General features: G+C 45.8%; 1 protein-coding gene across 4 annotated transcripts in view; it reads left to right on the top strand.

The window, feature by feature from the left end:
* Nucleotides 1-20,077, top strand: part of ASIC4 (acid sensing ion channel subunit family member 4) — a 324,105-nt gene extending 304,028 nt beyond the window's left edge. For 2 of the 4 annotated variants that reach the window (XM_060261612.1, XM_060261613.1), the window contains exon 10: nt 19,801-20,077. In XM_060261612.1, coding sequence (XP_060117595.1) covers nt 19,801-19,920 — 120 coding nt within the window. In that variant the 3' untranslated portion in view covers nt 19,921-20,077. Of the gene's footprint in view, nt 1-2,440; nt 2,535-19,800 lie in introns of those variants that run through there. The other 2 variants (XM_060261614.1, XM_060261615.1) reach the window with 2 other exon arrangements.
* Nucleotides 20,078-21,767: the final 1,690 nt, after the last annotated feature.

The following is a 21,767-nucleotide window of genomic DNA, read 5'->3' as shown; positions in this document are numbered from 1 at the left end:
AAAGGGCTAGTAGCATTATATATATGTGTGTGTGTGTGTGTATAAAAAAGGGTATATGTATAAAAGAAAATGAGCATGTGTAGTATCAGCAGTGTTATTTCCATATTTAAGAGTCTTTGAAGAGTTATCATTTATACACAGGCTCTGAGATCTCTCTCTCTCTCTCGGCTTGGCTTCGCGAACGAAGATTTAAGAAGGGTGCAATAGTCCACGTCTGCTGCAGGCTCGCTGGTGGCTGACAAGACCAATGCAGGACAGGCAGGTCCGGCCACAGTGGCTTCAGGGAAAAGTCTGATTTAGGGTTGGTGCTGTAGCAGTGCGATTCTTCCTCAATCTCCTTTTGTCCTCAAGACCAGCTATGCGTGCATTCTCAAAAGAAGAGACAGCCTGGTGGACGGTGCGCCTCCATGCTTTGCGATCTGAGGCTAGGTCAGACCACTGGTGATGGTTGATGCGACAGGTGCCAAGGGATTTCTTCAAGGAGTCCTTGTACCTCTTCTTTGGTGCCCCTCTATTTCGATGGCCGGTGGAGAGTTCGCCATACAGAGCAATCTTGGGAAGGCGGTGGTTTTCCATCCTAGAAATATGCCCTGCCCAGCGCAGCTGTGTCTTCAACAGCAGTGCCTCGATGCTGGTAACCTCCGCCCGCTTGAGAACTTCAGTGTTGGTCACAAAGTCACTCCAGTGGATGTTGAGGATGGTGCGAAGGCAGCGCTGATGAAAGCGCTCAAGGAGTCGCAGGTGATGACGGTATAAAACCCACGATTCGGAGCCGTAGATGAGGGTCGTCATCACAACCGCTTTGTAAGCATTGATCTTTGTGCCTTTTTTCAGATGCTTGTTGCTCCACACTCTTTTGTGCAGTCGGCCAAAGGCACGGTTTGCCTTTGCCAGCCTGTTGTCAATCTCCTTGTCGATCTTAGCATCTGAGGAGATGATGCACCCCAGGTAGCTGAACTGCTGGACTGTCAGGCCTGCGCAGAGGAATTTTTTAGGTGAAGCCCAGTGTGCGCGGTACTGGCTCCACCCTTTCACCTGGGGGTCATCTGCCATGGCCCAGTAAGCCGGGACGCCGGCAGCGAGTCCTCCAGGTGGTAGGTGTTACATTAACGAGCTCTATCTGCCCGGGTTTGATGTTAGAGTTTTCCTTCTCTTAGGCTGGCAAGGTTGGCGGGCCCAGCCTGCCCATCCGGTTATACCGCCGGACAATTCGGTCGCACCATGACGTAGCAAACTCTGTGAAAAACGGGGGGGACCAGCGAGAAGGTGTTGCTACGGATGCAGTAATGCAGGAGAGGCCAATGCAGTGACCATCTGCCAGGCATAGCCAGACAGTGACCACGCGGCATTCACTACACCGGGAGAGGAGAGGCTATGTATTGCGCATACACTTTCCCTGGGGGGGGGGGGTAGGATACCCAGAGGGAGCCCACCACCCCCCGCCCCCCCAAGGCTCTGAGATAGCCATATGATAACAATACATTGTGATGTTAAGGATCTCAAAGTCTCCTGGCTGGGAACCCGACCTGTTATGGATGTTTGCTTGGATATTTCCTTCTGCTAATGCTGATAGCTAATCTTGATAATCTTGGACTTTCTGGCTGAAGGAATGCAGTTTGCTGATGAGGCCAAATTCAGTAGGACAGGGTCTGTATGCAGGAAGAACAGGTTTAGCTAACTTTTGTCTGAGTCTTGGGGGGGAAAGTGCAAGCAGACTTCCTAGAGGGAATCTCATTTACACTTGAGGAATCTGCTGTGTGTTTCTGCTGGCCATGATGGATTTTCGAGACTTCTAAACAATCAGTTCCAAGGGAACCACAACCATATCTTTAAAAAGATGTTTTTCAGTTGAGACGATTTGGAAGCCCAAATTGGTACCATGGGTGCCTTTTATTAACAATGAAATTACACCTTAATCGATAGGAATTGTTTCCACTAATCTTATTTGCATGTTAATCATCTGTATATCTGTTGTGAATAGGAACAGACAGTCTCATCTTCCGTATAATTTGCTTTTTGAATGATATTCACTCCAGAGCAAGATTTCTGAGATCACAGGGTCTTCTGGCATTCGATGATATGAAACAAGCCATGGGGCGGTTTTGTACTACAGAGCTATCATTGCACTGCCTTGCTTTATTCATCTCCTGCACTAGATTACATAAAGCGCCACATGTACCTAACCTCTTTATAGCCTTACCATTTATTATTATTCAGAGTTTTATTCCCATTGGACATGGATGGGTATGAGTTCCCTCCACAGTCCTACTGAGTGACATGCGGTCCCCCCCCCCCCAATTTTCAGGTCTTTAAGGAAGATGCTGATTTAACAGAGGGAGGGGGCAGCAGATTGAAGGTGGGGCAGACTCAGGAGAATGAGCCAGGATTGAACACCAGAGGCCATTGGTCTGTCTAATCCAGCATCCTCTTTCCCAAAGAGGTAACCAGATGCCTTAGAAGGCACAACAGCAGAAGCACAGAAGCCAAAACCTAACCCTGTACTGCTCCCCTCCTAGCAGCTAGCATTTGGAGGCCTACTTTGTGATCCCATTTAGACATTGTGACTAATAGATATCGATGGACCTTTCCTCTATGAATATCATGCTTTGTGGTCCCATTTAGCCCTTATGACTAACAGATATTGATGGACCTCCATGAATCTCATAGTGGCTATCACTTCATCCCACAGCAGTGAGTTCCACCAGTTAATTACATGTTGTATGAGAGAGTGCTTTCATTTACTTGTCCTAAATCTACTTCCCATTAATTTCATTGGGTCCCCCTAGTTATTGTATTTTGGGAGAGGAAGAAAACATCCTCTCTCTCCATTTCCTCCGCATCGTACATTAGTAATCTTTTTTCTAAACTAAAAAGTTGCAAGCTGGAATATGCATTGCTGGCTTTTAGGGACAATAGAGACCTAGTCAAAAAGGCATGTAAGGGCTGCCCCCCGTATGCCATGGTCCTGATCTGAACTGACTGATCGTACCTGGGAAGTACAGAACTTCAAAACACATCTCTTCGTGCAACCAGTGGATTTCTCTACAGAAAAGCTTAACAAGTAGTAAGGCCTGAAGTGAAAGCAAGGCAAGTATTTTTCTTCCATCCCAGCTCACTTTCAGTATCCCAGTGCCAGGCTGGGAGCAAAATGCTTAAAGAAAAAGGTACAGCAAGGTAAGGCAGGGGAAAGGGCAGAGTTAATATAATGTAATCCTTGACCACATCTAGTTGGACATTGAAATAACAAAAATGGGGTGCAGTTTAGGGCTGGTAAAATATGCTGCCTTCAGCCATAATCTGAGGGTTGGTAAGACATTGCAAGTAACTAAAATCTTGGACCACAGGTTTGGTCCCTCTGCAGATGCTTAGCTGGACCATTTTGGCCCAATAACGCCTGAGCAGGAGAGGCCATGCAAGGGTTGGAAATCCCAGTAATAGAGGGGCAGGGGTGGTATGGTGGTGGGACTAGGTTTCAGGGAAATGGAAGAGGCCAGAGATATGGGAATGCTCAGACCTCTTCTCACCTTTGTCCCATCCCTAGACATGTCGGTTGTGGAGCTAGGAATGTTTACCCATCTCCAACACTGGTGTTGTTTAATGCCAGGTCTATCAATAATAAGACCTCTGTCCTGTGAGATTATCTGTTGGAATCTTTTATCATCTGCTACCAAAATGTTAGGAAATACATGCTAAATTCAGAGGTTTGGAGTGGCAGTAATTGGAGTCGAGGCTTAAGCTTAGCAAAAGAAATAAAGTTTACTAGAAAACATCAGGATAGGGTACTTGGGATAAAACAGAATAAACATCTAGCTTACCAGCTAGTCTATCTACGTCTTATCTACATGGCTACGTTCTTTGTCTACACTGTTCTTCTCCCCAAAAAGCATTTCGCCAGGAAGAAGAGCAATAAACCTTGCATACAAGATCAAAGCATTTCACACCTAACATCCTCTCTGACCAATGTTGTGTTCACAACTTTCGCGGGCAAAGTAAGAACCGTCCCACAATTGAGTTTAGGTCACAATACATCACTTCCTCTATCAGGTAAACAAACAGTTAACTATATAATGGCTGGAATGTGCATAGCTTGTATTCCAACATTATCTCATGGAGCAAAAGGTAGAACTGGCTTGTGTGACCAAGACCTGGGTGTGGGAAGGTGAAGCTGTTGCCCTGACCATCTGGTTGGTGTACCAACCACCTAAAGCACCACCAGATACACTGCCTGCCCTACTGGACATGGTATCCACCTGAGCACTGGACTTCCCCAAGTTATTGGTCTTGAGGGATTTCAATGTCCATGTTGATGATGATGCATCTTTGCAGGCCCAGAACCTAGTATCTTCCATGGAGGTCTTATTATTGATAGACCTGGCCTCTTCCATTTCCCTGAAATGTTTTAGTACTGACATTTAAAACCCTGCATGGCCTGGGACTGACACATCCAAGATTTTAGTTACTTGCAATGTCTTACCAATCCACAGAGTGAGGCAGCGGACACCCACAGTACATCAAGTCTGACCTCCCTTGCCACAGTATCCCACCTTCTGTCAGGCCTACTGAGAAATCATCAGTTCCAGCTCTATTTGTATTACGGCCTGATTATTTGTCTTCCACCTGAAACAAAGTAATTTTAACTGGTTTTTAAATTGTTTTAACTGTCAAATTTATTATTAATTTTTTATCATTCATTGTTATTTATTTAAATTTGCTGTAATCCTCCCTGAGCCCACTTGCGGGATAAGGCGGCATCAAAATTAACATAAACATAAACAAACAAATAAATAAAATCACTAGCACTAGTCCCACCTGAGAAGAGAAGCATGTCGAACAGTCCAGCTAGAAGTCGCAAGAGAGCCATGTCACTTCCGTGCCTCTTTCCTCCTTCTTCCTTGTAACCTACTTGAATAACATCACATTGTTCGTTGTCCTACCACCAGTTAATAGCCATTGATGGCAGGCAGGACTGCAAGAATAAAGGTAGTACATGATGCATTGTAATGTTATTAGACATTGGAAGGAAGGGACATGGATTGGCTGCAGCTCTGTTTCTCCTGTAATCCAGATAAATTCTAAGCTCTGCATGCAGTTTTCCTAAGGTAGCTGTTCTAGAATGGGACTCTCTTGTCTCTTTAGGATATTTGAGTACAGTGCTTACACCCAGCACTATTCTGGAACCACTTCCCCCACTGCCATCAGAGGAAACAACTGACTGGGGTGGGGACTGAAGCCTTTTTGCCTTGGGCTATGAACATGGTGAGGCTGGCTGTGACAGTAAGGTATGGGTTAAACAGAAAACCAAGGACACACAGAGCCTGCGTCAGGTGACCTGAGGGTGGGGGCCAGAGTGCTCAGAACTCTCAGTGAGATTGACAGCTAACGGCTGAGGCAGTAGTTAGTGTCTGACAGAATCTGTGGAGAGACAGTTAGTGCCTGACAGAGGGCTTTTTCACACAGTCTATGTATTCCGGTATGGAAGCTGGTCAGTTACTGAACAGTAACGGGTTTCTGCTGGCATTTCAGACAGACCCGATTCAGTAACTGGCTGCTACCGGAATACTCTCACCTTTTCACACACTCCCGCGGCTGTCCCGGTAGTGAGGCGTGCCTGAGTCGTTACAAACAAAGAGCAGCTTCTTCCACTTTTCAACCCCTCCTTCCGGGTTGAAATCGCTATGGGGTGCTGTGTGAAATGTCCAGTATCTAACCCGGGAGCAGTTTTCGCGCCCTTTTTCGCCCGCCGGCGCGCGCGATTTCCGGCTTTTTTGGGGGGGGGAACGTCGGGCTAAGATCGCTATAGCGCTATAGCGATGTATCACAACAGCATCACCATAGGGATGCCTGGGCTCCATTAAGATGCCAGATATCGCCACCGCTGAAACCTGGTAACTTATCTCAATAGAGCCTAGCCATCTCTATGGTGCTGCTGTTGTGATATGTCGCTATAGCGATCTTAGCCCGACGTTCCAAAAAAAAAAAAAAAAAGCTGGAGATCGCGAGCCGGCAGGCAAAAACGGCTGGCGCTGGTGGAAGCGAGATAAGAGCGGATAAGTGTGAAATGGCTCGCTTCAATCACGGAACCCTACTGTTACACCTCAAACAACTTTTTATTGGGGAATGTTAATATTTCTTAGCTCAAAATGGTAGGCCTACGAGAGGTGAGGTGTATGGGATCTATGTCTTTGTCTACGGAGATAGACCACTGAAAATCCTTTGGTTAATAATGGATTTTATTATAGCATAGGGTTTCAAATAGTTACCTCTCAATCAAACAATTTCAAGCATACAAGAGGAATACAAGAGGTTAGCTGAATAAGCAGGATGGGGGAGGGTGATACAATACCTAGATCTTTGCAGGGTAGACTCAGTCAGAGGAAAATGCAAGGCTTCTGGAGGGAGATTTCTCTTGAGAGGAGGGGGGTGAGGGTAGGAAGGGGGTGGGGGAAGGAGAGGGTGAAGGGATTCCCTTTTTCCTTCCTTTTTCTTCTTCTGCAACCAGCATCCACGAACCCTAAACCTGACAGGTTGGGTTGTCTGTTTTCTAGGGTAAATTACGTCACATCACTCAATTCCACTACCCAATGAGGGGGCAGAGTGTCACACCAATGGAAAGTCGGGGTGTCATATGTGTAATAGCCAATCAGAGACCATTCGTATCATAGATCCATACCCCAACATAGGCATTTTAATTACACTGGCCAAATGACTTTATGGCCTTGTTTTTCCCAAAACTGGTTCCTTTGAAGCTCCCCAAAAGTGATAGATTTCTCTCTTAGTGTCAAACATGGATGGGCATCCATCAAGTGGTCAGGGGACTGGCTGACTTTGATGGCCTTAGCAATTAATTAAAGAAAAATAGAAACTTTGTTAAAAGTCAGAATTGTGAGATCAGTTTACAGGTTATAACACACATTCACACCAAAAGGAGTGCTTGGCCTCTAACCTTCCTGCTGTCTTGTCCTGAGGATTAACAGACAGACACAAGCCATTTATTTGTGTTGGAGGTTTCCTGGGTCATTCTTATTTCCTTATGCTTTGATAACAGGACTTTTAAAGGTTGCCAAAAGTGAAGGAATTTTTATGGCACTGCCCACACCACCTCTCTGAGCCCGAAACTTTTTCATTCCCAGGAGCAGAAAGATGGACGCTTCTCAACCTTTCAGCTGGCATCATGTTGTTCTGGCCTGTGAACCAGAATCACATTACAGACCTGCTTTGGGGTCAAGAAGGAACTGGATTTGTCTCCCTTATGTGCAAGAAAGACCATTCCAATTCAAATGGGCATTGCTGTATCCAATTAATATTCTAGGGTTACATTGCAATATCACATTCCAGGGGTGCATGGCTTGGGAATAAGTACAGGGGTGTCTTCCTGGGTATCAGTCCCCCCCTTGAAAATGGAGGCGAACTCTTAGTGAGACTTCTTTTTCACATCAAGGTACAACCATTCATACAGATATAGAAAGAGAAAGAAATGTCAGGCCATAAAATATGATTGAGAGGAAAAGAGAGAGAAAAGGAAAAAATGTGGGAGCTTTAAAATCTTGCAGCCAATTAAAAGGTAAAAATAATAATAATAAAAAAACTGCAGGCCAGTTCAAAAATTAACTGGAACCTTTAGTGGGTTAAGCTGAATTCATGGGGTGTGCATATATGTTTCTGATAATGAACACTGAGCCTCTGAGGTTGCATGTACGAAGAACATGGGAGTTATAAATGGTCAAAACCATCTTTGGATAGGTGCTTAGGGGAAAGACAGTTTCTTGCCTTTTAAAACTGAGAGTATACATTTTTAACAAGACCAATCCTCCTTCTATACTATACTATGCATATATAAGGTCACTTATAATAGCTAATCATAGGTTCTAATATAAATGAAGTACAAAACAGTAACTAAACTTATATTGCTAATTAACAGGATATCAAAAATTGCATAGTTACACACACAAAAAAAATGTTCAAAATATATGCTCAATGTTTCTAAACTACCAAACAGGCAGTTATTAACTCATGGCTAAAATATTCTTATCAAACTTGAAGACAAACATAGAATATCATTTTCTTGAGGGGGAGGGGGAAAGAACATAGGATTCTATTAGTCTACAGCAAAATGGGGTTCAGCAACAAAGATACATAGGTACATTTACATTGATAGTTTCCTCTTGTAAGCTTAGTCTATGCATATACAGAATTAACAGGCACATCTTGAAATCTGTTATTCTTTCCCCTTGTATTCTTGCAGCAGGGATGTACCTGGAACCATCATTTCCGAAGGGACAGGTTTTTTTGCTGCACACCTTTGTTTGGGCAAACTGAAGTCTTCAGGGTCATTTTTACTGCTGGCGTGTGTGTAAATGAGCTGGAAGATATAGCACATGAGGTTAAAATGCCCTCTGTTTCTTCAGGGCCATTTGTAAAACAAAAGGTTGCATTCCTTTAGCTACATGCCACAAGTAGGCAATTCATTGTCCCAGTGGGACTCCACCCATTTCCTGCTCCTCTTCTTCTTCAGACGACAGAGGAAGAAAGATGGCTCTGAGCACATGTGTCTCTGCAATGCTGGTATACTTTTTGGTAAAATTTCCTGTTTTTCCTTTTAAATTAAGTCAGTCCTGCCCCATACAAAAATGTGGGTTGCAGGGCACTTTTTCCTTTTCTCATTTTTGGAAAAAGAGATGGCTTCGTCTTTCTCTGTGATTTTTTGTGATCTAGAAAGAAAAAGCAGTCTGTTTTTCCTTTATTTCCTTATTGAACAAAGGATTTGTTTTCCCTGCATGGAGCGGAAAAAAAAGGAGAACACAAGGAGATAAGAATTTCAAAACACCCGGTTCTTTTGTAAGTATAAACGTCATGCAATGGAGGGGGGAAGAGGGAAGCTGGTATCAGCCATTGCCTGGCTGTGAAATCTGTAGAAGCATATGAGAGGCTTAAAAATTCTGCTTGCAGTTCCCAATTTCCAGCAAGGGGGAATAAAAATTGCTTTTGGCTGTTTGCAGAGAAAAAAAAAATGCTTAATTTAAAAGGGAAGGCATTTAAAAAAACTCTGTTCAAACTTGGGTTAAAAAGAATTTCCTTTCAAAAATACTAGATTCTGTTCAAAACTAATTTCCTTTCAAAAATACTAGATTCTGTTCAAAACTCATTGGATCTATTCAGAAATCCATTCAAAAATCTCCATTCAAAAATCTATTCAAAAAATCTCTGACTTTCCTTCCACAGTACTAGATTCTTATTCAAAAATCACTGACTTCCATTCAAAAATCACTGACTTCCCCCCCTAGTTTTTTCTGGACTGAAGGGAGAGAGGAAGAAAAAACTCTTTGTAGTTCTTTGCCTTTCCTTTGTCTAAGGTATATCTCTGTGCTGACCACGTGGTCACTGGTCTTTGTTTTAATTTTAAAAAGTTTCTCTGTGGGGGAAGTTTTGTAAAAAAAAAGTCTGGCTGGAGTTTTCAAAATAATGCTGTTTGTCTGTTTGCCTTGGCATTTAAGGCTTTTTGGACTGTTTCTCTGTTCTCATTGCACAAACGTGCTGTTTGTACCTGGTCTGCCTTGCAGGGTTGGCGTGCAAGTACAGAGCAGAGTTGTTAGCGATGAGGGGAGAGAAATGGGTAGGTGTGGCAGTTGCTTGTAGTTCCTGCTAAGCATGCAAGGGAGAGACTGTAGAGAAAAGGGGGGGGAGAACATGTGGGATTTCTGAAAAGGGGGGAAACATGGCTGCTCTTGTAAGGTTGCCAGTCTCCAGTTGGAACCTGGAGATTACTTCCTCCAATATTATATCTTATGCCTGGAACTAAGTGCCATGTCTCTTTGGGGAAAAGGGCTTTAAGAAAAATAAGGCACCATGTGTTATGGTTTTCCAATGCAGTCTTCAAATATTTGGAACCTCCAGGCTGGAGCTGGCATCCTAAAGTTTCACTTAGAGCCAATCCTTTGCTAAAAGGAAATGCTCAGAGTTTTTTTTTGGTTTTTCTCTTTTGAGTTTTTGTTTTTGGTTCCTTCTTTTGAGTTTTGAATACTTTCATTGGCTGCTACATTAAACACAAAATCCAGACTTCATTTGCATGTCTCCAGGTCTCAGCTGGAGATCTCCAGGTTTGCCCTGGAGGTTGGCATTTTTAAAAAAAAAAAAAAAAAATTCCTAAAAAAAATTCTGTTTGTTCTTAGATATATATGCACATATGCCTAAATATATGCATATATAGATATTTTTGTGAAAATTGTAATGCATTCATAGTTCTTCTGAGTGACTATATTTGATTGAGTTTGCCAAGGCTTCTAGTCTATTGAATTGACGCCTTAACCAACATACCAGATAAATTAAAAAGACTACCATGCCAGCTTGTATGGCAAGGATTATCACTATGGGATGACAATATTTAAAAATTTAAAAAGAAAAACAACCTCGTCCTGAAGTGCAATCCTTGGAGGAGAGTGTATTCTGTAAGGGAAAAGGGTTATGCCTAGTTGCATAGTACTTCTAGCTGAAGATCAAGAAAGAAAAATATATACAAATAGCAGAGGCTTGCCCCCCCCCTTGCTGCTGGGGTGCAGGGTCAAGTTTCCTATATTTACATAGTAGCTCAATGCTTGTAGCCTCAGAGAGCCACAATAGTCTCAGCCAGATCAATCAGAGCAGGTGTAGGAGCATAATTCAGCGAGATCTGTCTGATCTTTATAGAGGAGGCTTTTCCAGGTTTATCTGGGGGTTGCTTTTCAGAATTCTGCTGGGGAGAAGTTGGAGCAGAGTTGGCCACAGCGTCAGGGGGCTTCCCTTTCCAGTCTTTCAACTGAGAGCAGTGGAAGAACTTGAGCCAGGTACCTCCTGACTTGGGGATGGCAACTTGGTACACAGCAGGGCTGATCCTCTTTGTGATTGGGACTGGTCCCTTCCATTTGGCAGTGAGGGCATGCTCTTTTTCAGAAAACTTTCTGTACATTACAAGTTGACCCTCTTCCCATTGTCTGGGGTTTCTTACCCATCCCAGTCTTTTATCCATTGCTTGACGGGCTATGCCTAACTGCAGGGCAACCTTTTTGTGAATGGCAGAGATTTCAGTGACCAGGGACCTTACCCATGCATCACTTATTACAACTGGTTCCAAGTCTGATGGGAGGCTTGTATCTAACCAAAAAGCCTCTGGGAAAAGCATTTTTCTGCCAGTCATCACTTGATGTGGTGAGAAACCATGAACAGCTTTAGTACCTCTAAGAGCCATGAGGATGATGGGGAGTTTTTCATCCCAGTCCCTGCCAGAGGATTTAACCATTTTGCACAGAGCCTCCTTGAGCGTTCTGTTTGTACGTTCTATATTTCCAGAACTTTGGGGATGACCAGCCACATGAAATCTTTGCTGTATGCCTAATGCTTTGCATAATTCCTTTGTGATGTCACCAATGAAGGCTCCGCCTCTATCACTATCAATTTGACGACTTATGCCCCACCTAGACCAAACATTGTTAAAAAGAAGGCGGGCTGCAGTTGCTGCTGTGTTATTTCTGCAGGGAAATGCTTCTACCCACTTGCTGAAGGGATCAATTATTGTCAGACAATGGCGGTTGCCACGGGATGTGAGAGGGAGGGGGCCTATGAAGTCAATCTGAATCCGTGCCCAAGGACCCTCTATTCTCTGGTGTTGTATGGGTGCTTTGGCTCCTGTGTTGTCTGCATTAACCATTGCACAGGCTAGGCAGTTGTCTACCCATTGCTCGATGTCCTGTCTCATGTTTGGCCACCACCCTGTGTCTTTAACTCTTTCTAGGGTGAGCTCTCTTCCTCTGTGTCCTTGTTCATGGGCAAGTTGAATTAAATCACTTCTGACTTCTACAGGGACTATCCAGTGCCTGTTGCGGTTCTGATCCACAGCCCAGTAGACTCCTTCTAGTTTCTCGATGGTATATCTGCCTGTGGGGTCTTTTCCTACAGTGGCTAGGCTTTGGATTTGCTCATCTCCCTCCTGGAGAGTAGATAAGTCTAAGAGGGGAGCAGGGAGTGCTGCTCTTTGTCTGGTTGTAACTGGGTGTAGAGGTTGGGGACTAGGCTCTGGGTTTGCTGGGTTCTGGTCCTCCAGGGCAGCTTCTTTAGCTAGTGCATCCACTCGGTTGTTCCAGATGCTTGTGTCTGAATTATTTTTCTGATGGCCTTTGACATGTGTGACCCAGGTTGCAGCTTGCCTGCTCTGAATTAGTGCAGCAACTTGGATCCATTTGTCTCTGTGTGAGATGGGCTTCCCCTCTGAGGATTTGAACTCATTTGCTAACCATACTGGCAGCCATACAGTTGCAGCTTTTGCTGTCCAATCTGAATCTGTATATATAGCCAGGGGGCAATCTGAGGGTTCAAATTCCAGGATGGCACGGAGGGCTGCTACCTCTGCTGCCTGGCTAGAATGTGGACGTGCTATGCCCTTTAGAACATAAGAATCATGTACTCTGATTGCGGCATAGCCTGTCTTGGGGGAACCATTTACATGGAAGGAGGAGCCATCGCAGAACCAGCACACAAAGCCTTGCTGCTGTGCTTCTGCTAGAGACTCTCCCCATATAACTGGCCACTGAGAGTGATTCATCTGAGGGAGGGGGCATTCATGCTGTTCCCCTGAAACTATGAGGCCATAAGGGGCAGGAGATTCAGTTTGCTCTTTCTTGTAGTCCACTCCTCTGCCTACCAGTTTTAGTGTCCATTTAGCAATCCTTGCATTGGAGACCTGACCATCTTGCACTTTCCCTGAAAGGATGTATTTGAGAGGTGTGTGCGTGGTTTGAACTATGACTTTTGCACCTCCTATAATGAATTCCCAGTGTGTAAGGCTCCAAACTAGGGCTAGGCAATTCTTCTCACAGGGGCTGAATCTGGCTTCTACAGGGGTGAGGTTCCTAGAGGCATAGGCAATGACTCTTAGAGAGCCTGTTTGCTGTTGTAAGAGAGTGGCCCCTATGCTTTCGTCTGAAGTGGCTAGCTGTATGTAGAAAGGCTTGGTCATGTCTGGGTGTGCAAGCGCTGGGGCTTGAATCAAACTACGTTTTAGCTCTGCAAAAGCTTTCTGTTGCTCAGGTCCCCAGTTCCAGCGAACTCCTTTCTTTAAGAGTGCATATAAGGGACGTGCCTTGTCTGCAAATGATTCAATGAAATCCCTAGAGAAGTTGAATGTTCCCAGAAGTGCTCTCAGAGTAGGGGGGTCAGTGGGGGCTGGGAGTTTAGAAACAACTTCTACCCTCTGAGAGTCTGGGGTGCGTCCATCAGTTCCTAAGGAGAGGCCAAGGTATTTCACTTCAGTTTTGACCAATTGGGCTTTCTCTCGGTTTGCCTTGAAGCCTGTCTCTCTAATGAGGTTTAAGACCTCCCTTGTGATTTCACGTGTTCTCTCTTCCGTGTCAAAATACACGAGAATATCGTCAACGTACGAAACAACATGGGGGCGAGATGCAGGGCTCAATTTGTCCCACATTTGAACCACGTGTGCATGGCAAATGCTGGGGCTAGAGTGGAAACCCTGGGGGGTTCTTTTGAAAGCATACTGCTGACCTCGGAATGTGAAGGCAAATTTATACCAGCAGGATTCATGTAGTTTAATTGAGTGAAAGGCGTTGGCCAGGTCCAAAACACTGTAGTATTTGGCCCCTGCAGCAATGGCTGTCAAGATTTCATTGTATTTAGCCACCACTGGAGCCACAGGAGGTGTGACTGCATTAAGAGCTCGAAAATCCACAGTTAGTCTCCAGGTTACTCCGTCTGCCTTGAGGACGGGCCATAGGGGCGCGTTGCAGATGGACTGCATGGGTGTGATTACATCCCATTGCAAAAGACCTTCAATAGTTTTCCCTATCCCTATTTCTGCTTCTTTAGGATACCTATACTGCTTCTGAGGGGGTGGGTCTTTCCCTTCAATGAGAACACAGGCACCTTTAACGGTCCCACATTCTACTTTGTCTGTGACCCAGACTTCAGGAAACTCTTCCACCCAAGGGTCGCCTACAATTGGGGCTAGGGGTAAGGGAGCCTTTAGAGCAGCACATCTATGGATAGCAGATATTATTTCAGGTCCATTCTGAACTTGCCATAAGAAACCATTGGCCAAATCGACTGTAATGCTCTGTCCTCTGAGAAAGGGCATTCCTAAAATTCCTGCATCCTCCCTGAGATTCTCACAAGCTGCAATTAGGGTCTTGAGCATTCCTACTGTCAGGGGTATGTCTTCCCAGATCTTGGTCCTGTGGGACCCTCCTGCAAAGCCTTCCAAAATTGTGGCCTTGTTAGTTTGTGTTCCACAAGCAGCCAATTCTGGGTGCAGCACATTCAGTGAAGCTCCAGTGTCAACTAAAAGTGTGGCAGGTAACTCTTTCCCTGAGGTCCCAACACCTGCCTTAACGGTTGGCCTTCCCCATTCATCAGGGGCTAATCTAGCTATGACTTCCTGGGGTAACGGCAAGGACCTCGGGCAGCCCTATTGCTGGTGGCTAGGCCCTGGACGTTGGTCGTGGCAAACACGATGTTCTTGAGGGGCATGGAAAGGGTTTGAATTCTGTGCTTGGGGTGGGGTTGTGGGCCTCGAGTGTGCAGGTTGGCTCTGGGCAAGCTGACTGTGTAAAGGCTGGCTTTGTGTAGCGGCAGGCATGAGTGTAGCTTGATTTTGCATAGCAGCAGGGGGCATAGAATTCAGAAGGCCTGCAAGGAGCACTTGCAAGGGTTGCTTGTCATAGTAAGACATATCAGCTCCTGTGTCTCTGAGCTGGTTCCAAACAGCCTTTCTCAGTGTTTCTTGTGGGAGATACTGGGGTGCCTGACTGTGTGGCGGTCCCTGAGCAAGTCCTTGTGTCATTTGTGCTGGAGCTGAAGGGGGATTCTGTCTAGGAGGGGGAGCTGGGTGAAAATTCTGGGGTGGGGCAGCTCTAGCAGGGTCATGTCCGTATCTATTGTTGCCTGCCCTGTCCCTATTCCAGCTGCGTGGAGGGGGCTGAGGTGCATTAGGTCGGCTGTTTGTCTCATTCCTGTATTGTGAATGAGGCCCATTGTTAGCATATGTGACTACCTGAATTGGCTCTGAGTTTTTGGGCTCCTGATTTTTACGATTGGAACGGTTTTGCAGTTTCAGGCCTCCTGTCTCTCTCAGATAGTCAGTAGCCTGCCTAATTCTGGCTGCTAATGTGTCCCAAGGAACTGCAATGGGATCCAGTAGGCCAATGATGGTTTTTGTCTGGGTATTTAGTCCTGCAACAAGCGTTGTTTTAAAGTCTGCATCATCAAATTCATAGGTTCCATGTAGGCTTTGAACTCTCCTTGCTAGCATGGCTAAAAGCTTTTTCCTATCTACATATGCTTCTGGGTTTTCCCCTGGGCCTTGAGTTTCTGTGATGTACAGATGTTCAAGTGGGCGTCCGGGCCAGAGCAATTTTGCGACCTCTCTCATCCAGTCAAGCTGGTTTCTAAGAGCTGAGAGATGGCGTGTGGCTATACCAGATTCAATGGTGGGGCCATCTATTCCATTTGTACAGAGCCTTGCTAGCTGAGAAAGGTCTTCTCCTATAGCATTTGGGTAGGTGTTCTGGATGGCAGTGAACCAGGCAGTCCCAGTCTCCCTAGTAAGGGGACCAATTTGGTCAGCAATAGCCTTTGCCTCCTGCGGCTTCCAGGGTACCTTTTCACTGACCTCCTGAACATTCAGTCTCCCTCCTGCACTTCGGGTGGAAACTGTTCTGGTAGTTACGGGTTGGACAGGAGCTGGTTCAGGGGCTTGCTCAGAAATAGGGTCTGTGTCAGCCTGAGTGCTGACTGGTTTACTGGTGACTGGGGGTGGGGCAGCTCCAGGCCTAGTTGGTCTAAGTGGTGGCCAGTCTGGGTTGTAAGGAGGGGGTGGGTGCTTAGCATCTTGACTGTCAGGCTCTAGCTCAGAGAAATCCATGTCTACAATAGTGCCTGGATGTACAGAGGCAATCAAGGCCTTCTGTAGTCCTAATTTGCGTGTGAGGGAGTGTATTTCTTTCCTGCAGGCGTCATGTGAAGACTCAAGTTTTTGTGCAGACTGGTGCTGTACTAAAAATTTGGCTGCATGCTGAGTTTCTGTGAGTTGTTTTTCTAAGTCTGCAGCCCTTTGTTCTGCTGCACTAGCACGGGTCAAAGCATCCTTAAGTTTCTGTTGGGCATCTAAAGAAGAGGAGGCATAAGCCTGCTTGTCAACAAATAGGTCATATTTCTCAGCACGCAAGTTCTCTATCTCTGTCTCCTTTAATTCTAATTTTTCACGTAACTCTGTGTCAAGGGAGACCCATCTGTTGTGTGCCTCATATTGTAGTGTGTCTATCTGTTCTATGTAGGATCTTTCAGTAGCCTCTAGTTTCTCCTCAGATTCCTGTTTTAGAGTGTTCAATTTTTCTGTCCATTCCTGTTCTAGCTGATGTAATTTCTCTCTGGAGTCTCTCTGCATTGTCTCTGTTCTCTCAGCTAATTCCTTTTCTAGTTTTGCCAATTTTTCTGCAGCTTCCTCATAACTAGCCTGCATCTCATTTGCATATTCAGCACAGTCTCCCAGTGCTGACCATAGACCCCAAGCAGCATACTTGTCTTTAGAGGATGAACGGGGCTTAAACCCTTCACAGAAATCTTGAAAGGCATTTTTCAGAGTGGTGCGTGGGTCTGGCCCTTTAAACACACCTCCCTTCCATGGGTTCTCTCCTTGTTTGATAAGCCACTTCTGAAGTTTGCCTAACTTCTCTTTGGGTTTAAACATTGTTTGGGATGGGGAAGAGGGTTCCTTTTTGTCTGAGGGGTCCTTTTTGTTGAACATGATGTCTCTGTTGGCTTAATCAGAGCTGCTCATTAAGGGTAAAACTGCTGGCTCTCTCTTGAGCTGCTCCTTAAAGGGACAGCATTCTGCCTGAGAAAGGGGATTTTGCACACAGGTGAGACTTTTCCCTGGCCTATGAGAACCCAACCAGATAGCCCTGGGCAAAATAACAAACAGGGAGGCCCATGCTGGGCACTGATTCCCAAGGACCTCAGCGAGTGTCAACCCCTTGCGTTCGACTAAAGCTCATGGCCGTTTGCACGGAATCTCATGGCCCAATCGGTGCGGCTGACTGACACTCCACCGTAGAGAGAAAAAAAGAGAAAGCTGATCCCCACCGATAGTTTTCAAGCACACAGAATCTCACACACACACTTAACCAGGATTTTTCAGGGTCTTTTCTCTAAGTCTGTACACTTAGGTTCTGAGGCTTGGCTCACAGCTCCCAAAAGTAGAGGACATGCCAATCACATTCTCCACTACTTCTGAGGCTTAGCTCACAGTTCCCCAAAAGTACAGGACATGCCCGCTGCATTCTCCACCACTTCTGAGGCTTAGCTCACAGTTCCCAAAAGTACAGGACATGCCCGCATTCTCCACCACTTCTGTTACACCTCAAACAACTTTTTATTGGGGAATGTTAATATTTCTTAGCTCAAAATGGTAGGCCTACGAGAGGTGAGGTGTATGGGATCTATGTCTTTGTCTACGGAGATAGACCACTGAAAATCCTTTGGTTAATAATGGATTTTATTATAGCATAGGGTTTCAAATAGTTACCTCTCAATCAAACAATTTCAAGCATACAAGAGGAATACAAGAGGTTAGCTGAATAAGCAGGATGGGGGAGGGTGATACAATACCTAGATCTTTGCAGGGTAGACTCAGTCAGAGGAAAATGCAAGGCTTCTGGAGGGAGATTTCTCTTGAGAGGAGGGGGGTGAGGGTAGGAAGGGGGTGGGGGAAGGAGAGGGTGAAGGGATTCCCTTTTTCCTTCCTTTTTCTTCTTCTGCAACCAGCATCCACGAACCCTAAACCTGACAGGTTGGGTTGTCTGTTTTCTAGGGTAAATTACGTCACATCACTCAATTCCACTACCCAATGAGGGGGCAGAGTGTCACACCAATGGAAAGTCGGGGTGTCATATGTGTAATAGCCAATCAGAGACCATTCGTATCATAGATCCATACCCCAACATAGGCATTTTAATTACACTGGCCAAATGACTTTATGGCCTTGTTTTTCCCAAAACTGGTTCCTTTGAAGCTCCCCAAAAGTGATAGATTTCTCTCTTAGTGTCAAACATGGATGGGCATCCATCAAGTGGTCAGGGGACTGGCTGACTTTGATGGCCTTAGCAATTAATTAAAGAAAAATAGAAACTTTGTTAAAAGTCAGAATTGTGAGATCAGTTTACAGGTTATAACACACATTCACACCAAAAGGAGTGCTTGGCCTCTAACCTTCCTGCTGTCTTGTCCTGAGGATTAACAGACAGACACAAGCCATTTATTTGTGTTGGAGGTTTCCTGGGTCATTCTTATTTCCTTATGCTTTGATAACAGGACTTTTAAAGGTTGCCAAAAGTGAAGGAATTTTTATGGCACTGCCCACACCACCTCTCTGAGCCCGAAACTTTTTCATTCCCAGGAGCAGAAAGATGGACGCTTCTCAACCTTTCAGCTGGCATCATGTTGTTCTGGCCTGTGAACCAGAATCACATTACAGACCTGCTTTGGGGTCAAGAAGGAACTGGATTTGTCTCCCTTATGTGCAAGAAAGACCATTCCAATTCAAATGGGCATTGCTGTATCCAATTAATATTCTAGGGTTACATTGCAATATCACATTCCAGGGGTGCATGGCTTGGGAATAAGTACAGGGGTGTCTTCCTGGGTATCACTACCGGAAAAAAAAACATGTGTCTGAAAACTCCCATCCCTGTCTCGGATTACTGCAAGCGGCACAATACCGACTCCCTTCCGGTTTCCACTGGTAAGTGTGAAAAGGGCCAGTGTCAGAGAGAGTCGGTCTTTGCGGGAGCTGAGGCAGTAGCTGTGGAGAGTCTTCATAAGAAGAAAAGCTGACTGCTAGCTCTAGAAAAACAGCAAGGGGCTGTGTTTGACTAAGAAGGAGAGTCACTATGAAGACCTGAACGGTCACAGACACTTATACATCTCTTAAGAGCTAGAGAGGTGGTTGAGGGAATATATGTGGGTCTAGGAGTCTGAAGGGCTGGGAGTAGAGGCTCCAATCGACTTGGAAGACTTGGCACAGTATACCCAAGAGGCCAGCCTATACTAGTGGTGGAGAGTGTATTATATAGGAACTGTGAACCTGAGAGACCTAAGAAGAAAAAGATAATTTAAAGCCTGAAACAACCGAGCAACTTGTTAACTGCATGAGATACATGATAGCCTATGTAAATATCTCCCATATCCCCAGTTCATGACTTTGTGTTTAATTAAAGATCTGTGGTTTATTTTAAAGTTCTCTGGTGCCTATAATTTGGGAAACTGTCAAAGCTGCTGTGGTCCCCTACGAATAGAATTATACATCCATCTGAAAACAAATACCCCGAAGAGACTTGTACAGAGAAATCCATATATTACTCACCCCTTGAGTTATATATTCCTGAGGTAAAAGTTTGAACAGGAAGAACTGAGGAGAAACTGAGGGGCTGGGGTAGCCATAAACAGCACATAGAAGCGATCCAGTGGGTCCGTGAGGCGGGTGTTGTTATACTGGCCCTGAGGCTCTGAGCTGCAGGTGGAAAGGGGTGATTGTGGGCAGTGTTCCCTCTAAGCTGAGATAGCATGAGCTAGCTCACAGATTTTTTGCCTCCAACTCACACATTTTTGTCTTAGCTCAGGAAGGATGACCCCAGAGCATGCTAATTTATGCAGTAGCTCACAACTTTAATGCCAGTAGCTCACAAAGTAGGATTTTTTGCTCACAAGACTGTGCAGCTTAGAGGGAACATTGTGGGTACTGCATGCTGACTGTGTCTTCTTTTGCAGAGCCCCTGTGAGACGCTGGGCCGCCACTCCGAGGGCACTTACCCCACTGGCCTCCTGCCCAACCATCACCATCGCCACCACTACTCACCCCAGGGGGTCTTTGAGGACTTCGCTTGCTAGGCCAGCTTGTGCACTGCTCCCCCAAATCACAGCAGTGCTTCTGGAGCAGCTTCAGGAGCAGTGGATCCCACCTTGTGCTAACAGGCCTGCCAAGGCCAAGCCAAGCCACCTTTTCCCACCCAAGGCTTCCAAAAGGCATACGAGGCTTTAATCCTCTTCCTCCCATCCCTTCCCCCCCCCCCACTGTGCCCTGTCTATTACCCAGACCAGCTGACCCTGCTCCCTAGGGCTCAGCGCCCCCTACTGAAGCACACAGAGAGCATCAGCTGCCAAGTCCAGGAAGTGGAATGGGCTCCCAAACGACTCCACTAACAGGGGAGTTGCCTTTTCTCAGCTTCAAAGTCAGAGGAAGGGCAAGGGGAACACGGAGCACAGCAGGCAGCAATATGCAGCGGCAGGACGGAAAGACAGAAATCTGTCCTAGAGCCTATGCCAATATGGTAGCACCAACCAACCAACTGCTCGCAACCCTGCATGGCAGAGTCTGCCACTGCCACAAATTGATCCCTCTCACTTTGTACTGTCCATTCCAGCATTACAATTCCTTCTTATACCCCCATCCTCTTAAAAAAAAACACACTACAGTATTATACACTCATGCACAGAGGAGTCAGGGCAGAACACAAGCTCTGTGAACCATCACCTGTGGTTGGGTAGTGCCGTGCACTCTACTATCCACTTGTTGCTGCCTACACATGCATCTGCTGTCCCCATAATGCCAGAACCCTAGACATTGCCCTTAGAAAGGGATTCCAGGTCGTGCCCTCTTACTACATGGGTATTAGCCCTTCCCCATCAGTCCAATGCTGGCCACCCGTCACCCTACCTTCACAACTGTATATTTGTATATAACTGTTTTGGGGCTGTGGTTTTTAGCCAGATATCAGGTTTGTCGATGCTGCAGCTTCCCCCTGCTGGTGTCGCCAAGAACTGCTGGTAGGGCTGGGCACTGACATAGGCATCAAATCTCAGGTTTCCTCCCAGCCCAAGCGCAGAGACAAACCCAGCAGGGGGCTGCTGGCCAGCAACAAAGCCTGAGTTTCTTTGGGTCGCTTTCCCCCCACCCCCAGATCTACAGCCTTCTCTCCCCCCACCCCCACACTTCTATCCAGCCTCCACCTCCAGCAGCATTCATTGGGATTCAGGGTCCAAGCCACATCCACCCCGCCTCTAGGAGAAAGGAGCAGGACACTTCAAAGTCTCTAATGGTACCACAGAATCTCAACAGCTCTCTAGCAGCAGGACCCCAGTTTACAGCACTCGATAGTGGAATTGTCCTGTAAATTTAACACCTCAGTGAATGGACATCATACCATGCACATGAACATGGATGAATTCCCAAGGGAAGGGGGGGGATTGTTCCTTCTAAATGTGCAGGTTGTTAATTGTCTAGCTTTATGATAGGCCTCTTGAGTAACTGTACAATAGGAAAAGCTGTCCAAATCACAATTTGTGTTATGTCTGTGGTGTATCAGGGTATTCCAGAGGGCCGCTAGTGTGTGCCATCAAAACTGTAAGAATCTTCTGTACTGAAGAAATCCTGCCCCACATCTATGGAATTATGCTTGTTCTCCTGGGGGTGCATTTCAGGAAGAAATGTGGCACTGAGAAATATGCTGCAAATACCACCCCACCTCGCCCCATCCATCAGTTACAACACCAAACTCATGTATATACTGATCCAAAAGCCACAAGCATAGAAGCATTTGGCTGCTATAGGGGGATGAAGAAGCTGATACAGTCAGCCAGCCAGCCTGCCTACCCACTGGAGATGTGTGTGGCTCCAGGGGGTTCAGCCCTACAGGCTGCATGGGGCTTTGCCAGGGATTTCCCCCGGCATGACCTAT

This window comes from Heteronotia binoei, chromosome 21 (genome assembly GCF_032191835.1).
Source record: "Heteronotia binoei isolate CCM8104 ecotype False Entrance Well chromosome 21, APGP_CSIRO_Hbin_v1, whole genome shotgun sequence".
Taxonomy (NCBI): Eukaryota; Metazoa; Chordata; class Lepidosauria; order Squamata; family Gekkonidae; genus Heteronotia; species Heteronotia binoei.
This window is presented reverse-complemented; position numbering and strand designations above follow the sequence as displayed.